The 13,673-nt window shown below is 35.8% G+C and overlaps 1 protein-coding gene across 2 annotated transcripts in view; it reads right to left on the bottom strand.

The window, feature by feature from the left end:
• Nucleotides 1-13,673, bottom strand: part of ATAD2B (ATPase family, AAA domain containing 2B) — a 235,328-nt gene that overhangs the window by 126,115 nt on the left and 95,540 nt on the right. For both annotated transcript variants that reach the window (XM_006835245.1, XM_006835246.1), the window contains exons 15-16: nucleotides 8,899-8,989; nucleotides 2,924-3,235 (exon numbers count right to left, since the gene is read on the bottom strand). In XM_006835245.1, coding sequence (XP_006835308.1) covers nucleotides 2,924-3,235; nucleotides 8,899-8,989 — 403 coding nt within the window. The remainder of the gene's footprint in view (nucleotides 1-2,923; nucleotides 3,236-8,898; nucleotides 8,990-13,673) is intronic.

Genomic DNA, 13,673 nt, shown 5'->3' with positions numbered 1-13,673 from the left:
TTATATTATCCACTGGAACATGCCATTAACTGAAAAATAAAAATTGGAATTAAAGTGCATTTTTTACTTACAGAAATAATTATAAGAAAATAAAGTTACTAATGCCATTAAATGGTAGCTCTTAAATGGAAATAAATAAAAGACTATCATAATATCTCAAAAGGGAAGGGAACATCTTTTTAAAAGACTGACAAATTTTGGGGAAAAAAAGAAATATATTCTCAGCTTTGAAACTGAAAGATAAGAAATGTAAAACCTGTAGTATAATGCCTACCTCACAAATACATGAGGCAGCAAATATTTACTCCATAAATATTTGTTATTCCCTCTATTTGACAAAATTTTAAATCATGCTATTTCATGTGAGTACATAAACTCATGGCAACCCCACGTCTGCAGAGTAGAACTGCTTCGTAGTGGTTTTCAAGGATGTGATGTTTCAAAAGCAGTCGACAGGCCTATCTTTCAAAGTGCCTCTAGGTGAGTTTGAAATGTCCGTTCTCAGGTTAATAGTCAAGCACTTGACCATTTTGTATCACCCAGGGACTTCTCATTTGAGTATGGTCATAAGAAATAAAAGTTTTCAAAAGAATTATTCATACTGACAGTAAAAGTCATTAAATATTAGTAATGTTTATCATATGTACTTTCATTCTCAGTTTACTAAACAATTTTCTATTAAGGTACAGACTGCATACCAAACAAAGTGCTAGAAACTGGGGGAAATAAAATAATCAAAACATATTACTCATCCTTCAAAATCCAACAGGTTTTATTCTAATGAGCATATCAACATAATTTTTACTTATTTTGTAAATAAGTGACGTTTATCATGGTCTCTGTCTTTATCTCATGTCCAAAGTATAACAAATTTGAGGCTAGAATTCAAGACTCTTTACAACCAAGTTCTAATTTTCTTCCCTACCAGTATCTTATGGAATTAATTTTTCTTGAGTTCACTCCTTTGTTCAAATGGTTTATCTACCTGGAATGCTCATTCACTTTCTTTTTCTCATCATTAAAATTCTGGTTATTTTTCAAGTTACGTCTCAAAACTCTCCTTTAAGCCTCTGCAATACATAAAGACTATAAGTGGAAGCCTGAACCACATCTAGATCTTCAGAGATGGGAAATTTCCACTTGAAAGGATTAGTGGACCAGCCTGGAATGGCTAGAAGAACAGAAGACACCTCTTGAAATACAGGAAAAATACAAAACAATATAGGCAGACCGACTCTTACTACAAGAATAAGCAAGCTGCTTGCCCAGGAAACATCCAGGCAAGTGGTTGGGTCGCCTCAGTGCAGACCCCCTTCCAAGACTAAGACTCAATGGGAATACACGCTCTGATCGCTGACCACGCTCATCACCGGTAAGGGGAAGTGAGGGAAAAACAGCAACGAAGCGGTGAGCGAAGCCCTACAATGTTCAATAGACTTCTGTGAACCCAGGGGAAGACCTGGTTGGCCAGCAGTGTGGCAAGACCTGGGGACTCTTGGGCCCAGAGTCAGTGACATAGTCACAGAGGACTAGAGTGGAGAGTGAAGCATCCAGTGGATAAGAAGAGATGGCATCTGTACAAGAACACCCACACTTGCAAATAATACTCACTTGACCTGGCTTCAATAACTAGATGATCAGAGCTCAACCAGAAGAAGAAAGAAGAGGGAAAAAAGCGTAATCCGATACAATTTGATGAACTTGACGTACACCTATGGATGCAGTAGTTCAAAAGAGGGAACATATCCTTACAGCAAAGATCATTCCCACCCCCTCCATACACAGAGTAGACAGGAATGGGCAACATAGACACTGACTACCCAAAATGGGGGGGGGGGGCCTACAAAGGCAAGAAGTGACTGGCTTACAAGCTTTCAAGAGGGAAGCTAGATTCATAGGGCATGGAGGAAGGTAGAATCTCCACTGAGTAGGGTCAGAATCAACTTGATGGCACTTAACAACAACAGTCCTTTAGTTATATTGCATTTTACGTTCTCTTAATGTCCTGGGGACTCCTGTGTCACAGAGGAGTCCTGGTGTATGCTGTAGGATAAGCACTGGACTGCTAACAGCAAAGTTGGCAGTTCAAACTAACCAGCTATTCCTTAGAAACCCTATACAGGGTCAACTCAACAGCACTTAACAACAGCAACAGTGTCCTTAAAGTCTGTCTTGCTCCAATCTCTATCTAAGCTCCATACAGCATATTGCGGTGTCCTGCCAAGAGCAACAAAATATATTTGATTTGGGCTGTGGAATTAGGATTCCCGAGTATGAATGTAGACCTTAGCACATACTGATTGAGTGACCTTACAGGAGGGACTTCAAAAAGTTTGTGGGAAAATCCTAGTACCTTTCATTCTATTTTCTACAAACTTCTGAAGCTCAAGCAAGTTTCTTAGTCCTCTACATAATAAAATTAACAAGAGAACATACTTGGCAGAATTGCTATGAGGATTAATATACAACTCCTGGTGTGGTGCTGTAGGATCAACACTGGACTGAGAACAACAAGGTCAGCAGTTCAAACCAGCTGTTCCTCTGAAACCCTACATAGGATCACTATGAGCTACAACTGACTTGACGGCACTTAACAATAATAATAATAAAATAAAAGTAAGCTACTATTATCATAGTTAATTTTTCTAAAAATAGTTAAAGCTCCTACATAAGATGGTCAGAATGTCCCAATGAACATTCATTATTCACTTATTCTACAAACATTCACCAGCTACCTACCACATGCTAAAAAGTATACTAAGACTACACACCATGGAGAGAGAAATAAATTTTCTCTATTAAATATATTTTCCATATTCACAGCACATATAAAAACAACACATAAATAACCTTATGAGAATTTACTATTTATACCTGTAATTTTTTCATTATAACAAACACTATAGAAAAATAAGTCTAGTACCGTCTTTCTTGTCACACTGGCTAATTTCAGCATGAGGAAATACTTTTTGCAGGACTGCTAGGATACTGTTGAAGCTTCTTTCAAGCAGTGGCCTTATGATGGGGGATAGTGCATGTCCCGAGGACATCACAGCACGTTGGGAAGCAGGCACAATATTCTGCATTGCATGATAAAAGTCTTGTGCGCTGAGCACTATCGAAGAAACATCCAGCTGTAGCTTATGACTGCTAGCATAAATCTGGGGATAACGCCTTCTCAGGGCAATCAGGGCAGCTTCAGTGCACAGGGCCTTGATATCAGCGCCACAGTACCCTAATGCACAAAATGAAAAGGGTAACAAAGGTAAGTTCATTTTCCAAGGACCAACTATATTTTGTAAACATACATATCCTTAGCAAAAGTAATAAGCAGTATTTAATCAACAACTGATGTGTTGTTGTTAAGTACCTTTGAGTGGGTTCCAACTCATAGCAACACTATATAGGGTTTCCGGGGAGCAGCTGGTGAGTTTGAACTCATGACCTTGTGGTTCACAGTCCAGTGCTAATCAACAATTACGGATGGTTTTATCAGCAAAATGGAAAAAAAAATCTAATAAGATTAGTAAATTAAAGGCTAAATAATCAATAAGACTGTAATTGTTTTGAATATTCTAAATTAATCTAAACATGAACTGGAATTCTGGTATGGCGTTGTGGTTAAAGCACTTGACTGCAAGGTCGGTTTGAACTACAAGGTCAGCAGTTCAAGCTCACCAGCCAGCCACTCCTTGGAAACCCTATATGAGGTTGCTATGAGTTGGAACTGACTCAACGGCACGTAACTACAACATAAACATGAACTAATGATATTAAAACAAAACAGGTCATGTATTACTTGTCAAAACCACTGATCAGATTGCACAACTTTCTTTAGGGAAACAAAAAACAGTTCCATCTCAATCTTTCTTCATAATTCCCTATCATTACTTTAATTCTCATGACATTAAGTTCACAAATAAAAATGTTTCCAGTATTACTAATTTCCAAACACATATAAAGTACTGGACAGGCAGAAACTTCAAAAATAGAGCTGTTTTACCAACTCTTGAGTTCAACCCACAATGTAAATTAACATCCACTCCTTCGAAAGTATAACTTAAATTTATAATTTACCTGTGAAAAAGTTCCAAATGTAGTAAAAGATTTTTTAAATTTTTCAATGATTTTCCACTAACTTCACTTACATATATTTTTTGCTTGAAATGACTGATAATCTTGCTCTAAAGACTGTATCAACACAAGGTACCATCCCTTACCCATATTTAACTAATTGTACAGTTAAACAATAGATCAAGTTCTTTATGCTTCAAAACGTTTTATTCATCTGAGTAACAAAGACATATGAAAACTGTTAAATCTTTACCACAAAAAGGGGAAAAAATTAACAAATACCAAACTCCAACTAGCCACACAGTTTTTTGTATCATCATTGAGACTACCATTTGATCACCTTTAGCAGGGGGAAACTACTCTGAGTGGATACAAATCAATAGTCCCTAAACTACTCAAGGAGATATATTAGGTTTATTTATCTCTTTATACCTCACAATGGCCTTGTGGAGTACTTAAACATTGAAATAAAAATGGTGATTAGGCAAGAAACCTATAAGTAGAGAGATAGCCCCAGACTAAAGGGCAGAAAAAGATTACAAGACAAAAGCATATAGACTAAACTGCAGGTCAGTCACATAGTCTGTAATTAACTATATTCTGATTATTAGAATATAAGATGCTATTAATAATCCTATAAATGACAAGAAAAATTTACCTTACCCTGCTTCTTTTTTTACCCCCACAGAACTTATCACCTTCTAATATACTAAATTGTTTAACCATTTGTTTACTGTCTTCCTTTGCACACTAAAATGTAAGCCCATGAGAGAAAGGATCTTTGTTTTGTTCACTACAGGTGGTCCACAGCTTATGATGCATGTAACTTATGACTAATTGCACTTATGACCCTGTGTTTTCTTTTTTTTACATCTTATAGATAAAAATAAGGAGTCCTAGTGACGCTGTGGAGCCCTGGTGTGGCGCTGTGAGTTAATGCACTAGATTGCAAAGTCTGTTTGATTCACAAGGTCAGCGGTTCAAGCTCATCAGTCACTCCTCAGAAACCCTATACAGGGTTGCTATGGGCCGGAACCGACTTGACAGCACCTAAAAACAACAGTGGCACTGTAGGATAAGCACGGAACCGACTTGACAGCACTTAAAAACAACAGTGGCATTGTAGGATAAGCACTGGACTATTAACTGTAAGATAGGCAATTCAAACTCCAGGGGAGAGAGATGAGGCTTTCTGCTCCTGTAAAGAATTACAGTCTCAGAAATCCTATAAAGGGTCTCCATGTTTGAGAATTTACTTTATAGTAGTGGGTGTTTTATAGTTAGCAATATGTACTATATATATATAATATTAAAATATATCTTTAAGGTTATATGTAATGTTTCCAATCCCTAATGGCAAATGAAGATGGAATTTATAAAGAAGTTGATAATAAAAGGCAATAGTAATGAAAACATTTTTTTTAATTAGGTATTTAACGTACATCAGAGTTATCAGAACAGAACCCTATTGTTAAGTCAGAAACTACTTACAATAATTTATCTCAAACACCTAGAACACTACCTGGCAGTCAGTAGATATCCAATAAATATTTTCTCAATATAACAATGCATAAAAAAAAGAAGAGTCGCTCAAAGATTATAATCTAGAGAAGAAAACTGATAGATTATTGTGTACTACAAAGAAAAGTATATAAATGCTATCTACTGAGTTTTTTATATTTTTCTAAATATTAATTCTTTTATTATTAAACTAACTTATTCATTGTGAGCAAAATCTTCAATGAAAAATACTGAATGCTGTAAGATTTATTCAGTTAGTAAAAAGTCTAGTAAAACTTCTAAGATTTTATTTAAGAACTTACAAACAGATAAAGCATTAATACTGCCTCATTACAGCAACCTATTACTGTTCAGATTAACCAGATTTACCATTGGGTTTCCATTTTATTTTCTATTCTCAAGAAATAAACCTGAATAAAACTCTCTCTCTTGTGGCACACATATCTGTTATATTAGTTCAACAAAATGAGGAGAAACATCAGCACAAAGCTATTACAAGCTAACAATTAAAACACGTGAATTCTGTCCTCCATTATAAGAGGAAATAAAGAATAAACTACAATCTTTAAGCAATATAAACAGTTATATTTCTATTTCTTCTCTAAATGTAGATACACAGTTACTGAACATCATACTACACGTGTAGCTCCTATTTCAAGTGTAAAACCTAAGTCTTAAAATTCAAGAGTTTCTCAACAATAATAGATCCCATTTAAACATCTTTTTCACATGGATCACAACCAACAGACTATACATCTTTTTTACAGTTGTTTGTGAGTGAGAATTACTGGTTTATCTATGTAGTTCATAATAATGAATACCCTATTCGAACAAAAAAATTCGACTTTAACAAAAACATATATATATTCAAGCCCTATGACAAATTCAGTGAATCAGAATCTCTCAGGAATTTAAAATAACATGTGTGTATTTTGTGAAAGGTCTACAAGTGATTCCAAAGGAATAAAAAACTTGAGTACTGATTTAATACACTTCCTCTAATAGACTCTAAGGAGCTCGGGTAACGTAGTGGTTAGAATTGGGCTGCAAACCTCAAGGTCAGAAGTTCGAAACTACCAGCTGTTCTGCGGGAGAAAGAGGAGGCTTTCTGCTCCTGCAAAGATTGACAGCCTCAAAAACCCTGTGCTGGGTGGCTATGAGTCGGAATCAATTTCACAGCACTTAACAACAACAATCGAGCATAAAAGAGCCTATAAAATAAAAGTCGCATTTCTGTTATAAAGTTTTAGCCTTCTCAGTGAAAATGGAATACAGAAACCTGAGTAGGTCTGAGCTCCACATTAACATTAAGCTCCCACTATCTGGATACCAAGGCATCATGTATCATTATGCTGTTGGGGAAATGTTTCAGTACTTGAAAACATCTATTGTGCTACAAAACCTCTAAATGCTTGGGAATTTTTTCAAAGTAAAAGTTACCAAATCCATAACCTCTGAGAAGAAGTTAATTATCTTTTCAGTAATTCAACAAGACTGCAATTTTTTTATTCAGCATAAATTTCATTGAAATGAACCCATGCATAATAAACTGATGATTTTTATTTTAATTTCTTACTATTTTACTCCTGTTAAAGACCTGCATTTGATTTTCTTTTTATATGAACTGGTTTCTTAAGTGGAGCAAATGTTACAACCAAAAATAGAAGTAATTTAATTATAATGGAATTTTAAGTTACTCTCCAAGTAAGTCGATTCTGCACTCCTCTCCCAAAAAAGGGCAAAAGACAGGTTTTTGGTACTGTAAGAAATTATGTCTTGAGAATTTGAAAACTTAATGAAGTGACTAAAAGATAAAATAAATCACTTGGAAAAATAAGAAGTACTGGCTTTTGGAAATGCAACAGGAAACTAAGAGTCAAGTATTTAGGATGAATTATTAAATTAGAGTCCATAATATTTCAGATGTTAGATAGGGTAATCATAATTTTTAAATACTTGTCTTTTAGGGAATTTCCAAAACTATTTTTGTTTCAGTTAAAGGATATTCTGTGACAAATTCACAGAAAAACCTACAAAAATTTCCCAGTCTGATGTAACACATTAAAATCATAAAAGTAGCAAGAGACAAAAGGGTCAATTTGAAAAAAGGGAAAAGACTGGATTTTATACCAAATACCACCCTCTAACATAAAGCAGCACAAGGCTTTGCAAAGGTTAAGCCAAATTTACATGAAATGTGTTTGGCGCATGCTCTCTTATACCAGGCAAAGCTTAAACTGGAGTAGTGCTGGAGAGATTTACGTTTTCTCCTCACCAGAAGATGTCGAGGTCTTTGTGGTTCAAAAGCTGAGGGATGCTGCTTCGGAGATGGAAGTCCCTGTGGATGAAGAGGATAATTCGGATGTAGCTAACTGAATGGACTAATGTTCTATTTAAGTTTTAAATTATTTGATGGTGGATCACAATGATTTTTTTTAACTAGTATGTCCTTTTTTGGTTTTGGTAACTTTAAAGTTTTTCCAAGTAGAATGTTGTTAGTGGATAGTTTGGGGAATTTCTTAATAATGCTTAAAGTACATGGAGAATTTTTATTTACACTTCCGAGAAAATGAGAGGACAATAGACAAAAGAGGTAAAAGGAGGAATGGCTGTGTATATATTCAGTTGCTTAATACTGTAACGATTTTTTATTTCAGACCTAATTAGAGCCAAAAACCTAAACTGCATCTCCTATGTATGACCATCGATACATATAAAACACTCTTGCCTTGTCCTTTTAGGACAGTAGTGTGCATTCACTCAGTGAAGAGAGTTTCCACTCTGTAAGTAATTTTGGGGGTTTGTTTTTAGAAAAATCAGCAGATGCCAGTAAGCCTTTTCTTTGAGGACCCCTACACCCCCAGCTCCTTTCTAGACCACATGCATGGAGATGAATCCATTGTGCAGTCTTACAAAGTAAAAGACTGCTGTCCTGCCTTTGACATTGACCATTCTCTCTCAAGTTTAAGCTTAATTTTCTTTGTAAAATTTCTGAGAGGAGAAAATTCCTAAAAGGAGACACTGTATAACACATTAATAGTTCTCATGTTATATTATGTATTCCATGCACTCAATAAAAGGTATAATAGTATTAATGAGCTTTGTTACTATAACACCTAAAGGAAGCTAAAATAAAATCTATAAGTGTTCAAACTTCAAGTAAAATATTTAAATTATTTTTAAAGATAAAGGCAGAGTGATCTGCACAATCTAAAACATAACTATACTCATCCACATTCCAAACATAAGGGGAAAAAGGAGGCTGAACAGGACAATGACAATAAAGAAATTAATAGCACTCACCAACACATTTTTCAGCCAATTCACCTAAAAAAGCATCTGATAATTTTGGATTCCAGTCCCTTGTATGAATCTGTAAAATGTGTTTTCTTGCCTAAGAGGAAAAATACGGATAAGTAAAATATCATCAATTGCTCATATATATTAAGCTACACAAAATTTGTGTACTTGGGACAAAATTATTATTTTAAAAGAAACTTAGCTTTCACATTAAATCTGTCCCCATAATCCTGTGAAATATGTAGTAGAGATTTTGTCTCTATTTCACATACTTAGACATTTAAGGTTCTAAGAGGTAAAAAAGGCTTGAATAGTGGCAAATGAAGTAACTGATCAAGTTTAAACTGAAACTAAAGCAAATTTTTTTTCACCATCTCACTTTTGCCATTTTAAAACATATTAACTAGCAATCTGAATGCATTATAATATTCATGGGTCAAGGTCAGCAATTTGAATCTACCAGCTCCTCAGCAAAAGAAAGATGAGGCTTTCTGCGAGTCCTGGTGTGGCACTGTAGGTTAATGCGCCAGACTGAAAAGTCGTTTGAACTGCAAGGTCGGCAGTTCAAGCTCACCAGCTACTCCTCGGAAACTCTATACAGGGTCACTATGGGTTGGAACAGACACGACTTTGCATCAACAACAAACATTTACAGGCTCAGAAACCCTATAAAGGGCTTTCTTTATGAATCGGAATCAACTCCACGGCACAAACCACCACCACAATATTCACAACTTTTGCACAACTTTATATTTAGAGGATCAGGAAATAAAAGTAAACCCTCATGGAGATGGACTGTTATAGTCATTGCAATAACAGGCTCAATCATAACAATTGTGAGGATGGTACATGATATGGGGCAGCGTTTCCATCCATTATACATAGGTTACAATGAGTCAGAACTGACTTGACAGCAACTAATCACAACTACATCATATTCATAGTTTTTACACAAATTTATATTTAAATTCCACAAAACTTTTAGCCACATCATATGTATAATTATGGCAAAACAATGAGATAACAATACTTGATTTAATCAAGTACAAAAACCATAATGCATACTTTATTACACTCTGTAAGTTAGTTGATACTTTGACATTTAATACTTTACAAACTGATTTTAGCGTACATGAATTGAATTTCATGGGGGAAAAAGTTTTACACCTTTGAATATTTTTTTTCTCAAAATAATACCATCTATTCCAAAATCTGACTGCATAGTATAGTACAAATATTTTACAACTTAGTTCCAAAGTACACTAAATTTTCTTTATTTCCACAGTAAAACAACAACCAAAAAACACAAAACACTAAAGTGGATAAAGATTCCAAAATTAGCTGATACTACAGTCAGCAGTTTGAAACTACCAGCAGTTCCACAGGAAAAACATGAGGCTTTCTGCTCCCATAAAAATTTACAGCCTTGGAAACTCTATGCAGGGTCGCTATGAATTACCACCACCACCATTCCCATCAAAAGTCAGACTGAGATTCATTTTCAAATTTGCTTTTCTCAGATAGAAAACAAATGTACTTTAAACTTGAGTGTACTTAACCCGTGGACATTACTACACGAGCCTTTCCAAGCTATAAAAAAGAAATTATAATCAAGATGGTAATATCTTACTAACGTTTTAAGGATTTGGGGTTCAGCACCACACCAAAAGGACAAGTACAAAATATTCAAGATAAATCTTGCTCCAAGTAAAGAAAATTTGTGCTGTTACTATTATTTCAATTTCATGTTTTAACTTAAGCATTCAGCTACAAAATCAAAGTAATTAAGATGACACTGATTTTTCCAACTTGAAGTATCTGCCTGAATACTAAAACAGTATAAAACTCAAAGTACAAGAGAAATATGTTGAGAACTTTTGTATCTGGAAGATGCCATCACGAATCCAAATAGATTTCATTAGAACACAGTTATCATTCATTAAAAGACCCTTAGAAAACACATTTTGAAAATAATTTAATCTAGAAGAACCCAAAAACAGTTTTATTCTTTTATCATTCTTCTCAACGTCTCTTAACAACAATCATTTTACAAGATAAGTAAACAAAGGGTTAGCAAAATAAAATTAATTACCTAAAGTCAAAAAGTTACTGTCAGAGCTTAAACTCCAAATCTCCATGGAGTTCTGGAGTGGCACTGTAGGATAAGCACTGGACTGCAGGGTTGGGTAAAACTGCAAGGTCAATGATTCAAACTCATTAGCTCCTCCTTGGAGCCAGAACCAATTCCAAGGCATTTAACAAGATATTTAATTGCTAGGCTCATTCCCAATCAGACCGTCCTTTATCATATTTAAAACAAGATATAAAGAAGACATTATTTGACTCAAGAAATGTTCCATTATACATTTTACTCTACATGACACATGGTGTTGTTGTTGTTGAGTGCCGTTCAACTGGTTCCAATCTATAGCGACCCTGGATAGGGTTTCTAAGGAGCAGCTGGTGAGACCTGGAACCGCCAACCTTGCAGTTCAACACGACTTTGCAGTCCAGCACATTAACCCACAGCACCACACCAGACTCCACATGGTGTACAGATATTAGTAAATCTTATGTTGTTGTTGTTCAGCTGATGGGTTTGAACAACCAACCTTGCGGTTAATAATCCAGTGCTTATCCTCCAGTGCCACACCAGGACTTCATGACTTCCCCTAACAATTGGGAAGCCACTTTCTAAACAAGAGTCAAATGCTAATCAAATCCCATGCTTTTCGGCATTAAATATACACGCAGACACCACCACCACCACTACACAATATTATTATTAGTAATAATAATAACTATGATAAATAATGGTAATGGTGATAAGGAAATTAAGAAGCATTATGGCAAAAAAATATATATTTTATGCTGACAATGAGCTAACAAAATTACTAGGAGAGTTAACAGAAGTATAGGGTACAACTCAGGTTTAGCATTAGGAAGAAGAACATAGGCAAGGTCTGGAAAGTCTGATTTTCAAACCCTTTATTTTTAAACCTTTGCTCAATAGCAAGGTTTATATTACCAAACACTAAGATCATCCTAATGACCCAAACAGGTTCTGATTACTACCCTTAGCTGTTCCCTAGGTCATTCATTATGCCTTTCTCTGGTAAGGTAGGTTTATATCTTCTCTAGTCCTGGTATGGCACTGTGAGTTAATGCACTGGACTGCAAAGTTAGTTTGAACCACAAGGTTAGTGGTTCAAGCTCACCACCCGCTCTTCGGAAACCCTATACAGGATAAGATCGCTATGGGTCGGAACCGACTCGACAGCACTTAAAAACAACAACAATCTTCACACACCATATACTGCCTTTTTGTTTCTGTTTACAGTAAAAGTCTTTTAAACTTACCCTATAACGACTGTCTAATTCCTCTCTATGTTCTCTTAACCGAAACCATTCCAGTCAAGCTCTTACATCTACCATTCGCTAAAGCCACTCTCAAAAGGTTTAAATGACATCCATAAGACTAATTACAATCACCATTTCTCAGTCTTTATCTGATTTGACTTAGTAGCATTTGACACTGTTAATAACGCTTTACTACTTGAAGGAGCTCTGGTAGCATAGTGGTTACGAATCAGGCTGCAAACCATAAGGTCAGCAGTTCGAAACTACCAGCTGCTCCGCAGGAGAAAGATGAGGCTTTCTGCTCCCATGAAGATTTACAGCCTCGGAAACCCTGTACAGGGTCACTATGGGTCGGAACTGACTCGACGGCACTTAACAACAACTTGATATATAAGGAGCTCTGGTAGCATAGTGGTTATGAATCAGACTGTGATCCACAAGGTCAACAGTTCGAAACTACCAGCTGTACGGCGGGAGAAAGATGCGGCTTTCTGCTCCCATAAAGATTTACAGCCTTGGAAACCCTGTATAAGGTCGCTATGAGTCAGAACCGACTTCTCGGCACATATTCAACCAACCAACCAACTTGATATATATTCTGCACTTGATTTCTAAGATATTCCACTGTTCTAGTTCCCCTGTTAGTTTACTGATTTGCTCATTAAGAGGCAAGACTTGTAATCTCATCTAAAAATTAGCAAGTGAACTGTATTTTTTCCACAGATCCAGATCTGTGGAAGATGACTTTGGGCTTCCCATCTCAAAACACAGTTTCCTTGAAATTGTCAAAAATAAATGTAGAAAGCTGTTCTAAATCCATGCTGCACAATATAGCAAATCACATATGCAATTTAATTTTAATTTTAAATTAAATTAAATTGCAAATTCAGTTCCTCAGTTACATTAGTCACATTTCAAGTACCTTATAATCACATGTGGCTAATGGCTACCATAATCGACAGTTCAAATGCAGATTGGACAGTACCATTCTAGACCCTGTTTGCTGCTATAGCCCTTGTGGACTACACCTAAACTGTGAGGACTATAAATTGGCAAATACTCTGAAGGCTACCTGACTAGAATATACAGAAGATAATATGGAAATAAGCCAGTGGCTTTCTGCAAGGTGTGGAGTCACCTTTGTTCTCATTCTTAGGAAAATAACTTTGGGCAGTTCCTAAATTGTTGGCTACCAATGAGAGTTCACTTTTGTCCCTCTGGCTAGACACATACTTCTTGTAACTGACAAAAATCCTGGAACACAAAAATTCAGGAACATCCTGGTTGATCAAAAGCCAAGAGCAATGGCGCATCCATTTAGGACACTGAAGTCACTTATAGAAGGCCCTCTCTGAGTTGGTTAAGAGCTGTGTTAATTAAGAGCTGTGCCATTTGAGAGATACGTAGCCAGGAAACAG

Source organism: Chrysochloris asiatica, unplaced genomic scaffold (genome assembly GCF_000296735.1).
Source record: "Chrysochloris asiatica unplaced genomic scaffold, ChrAsi1.0 scaffold00016, whole genome shotgun sequence".
Taxonomy (NCBI): domain Eukaryota; kingdom Metazoa; phylum Chordata; class Mammalia; order Afrosoricida; family Chrysochloridae; genus Chrysochloris; species Chrysochloris asiatica.
The sequence above is the reverse complement of the archived record's forward strand: the minus strand, read 5'-3'. Positions and strand labels throughout refer to the sequence as shown.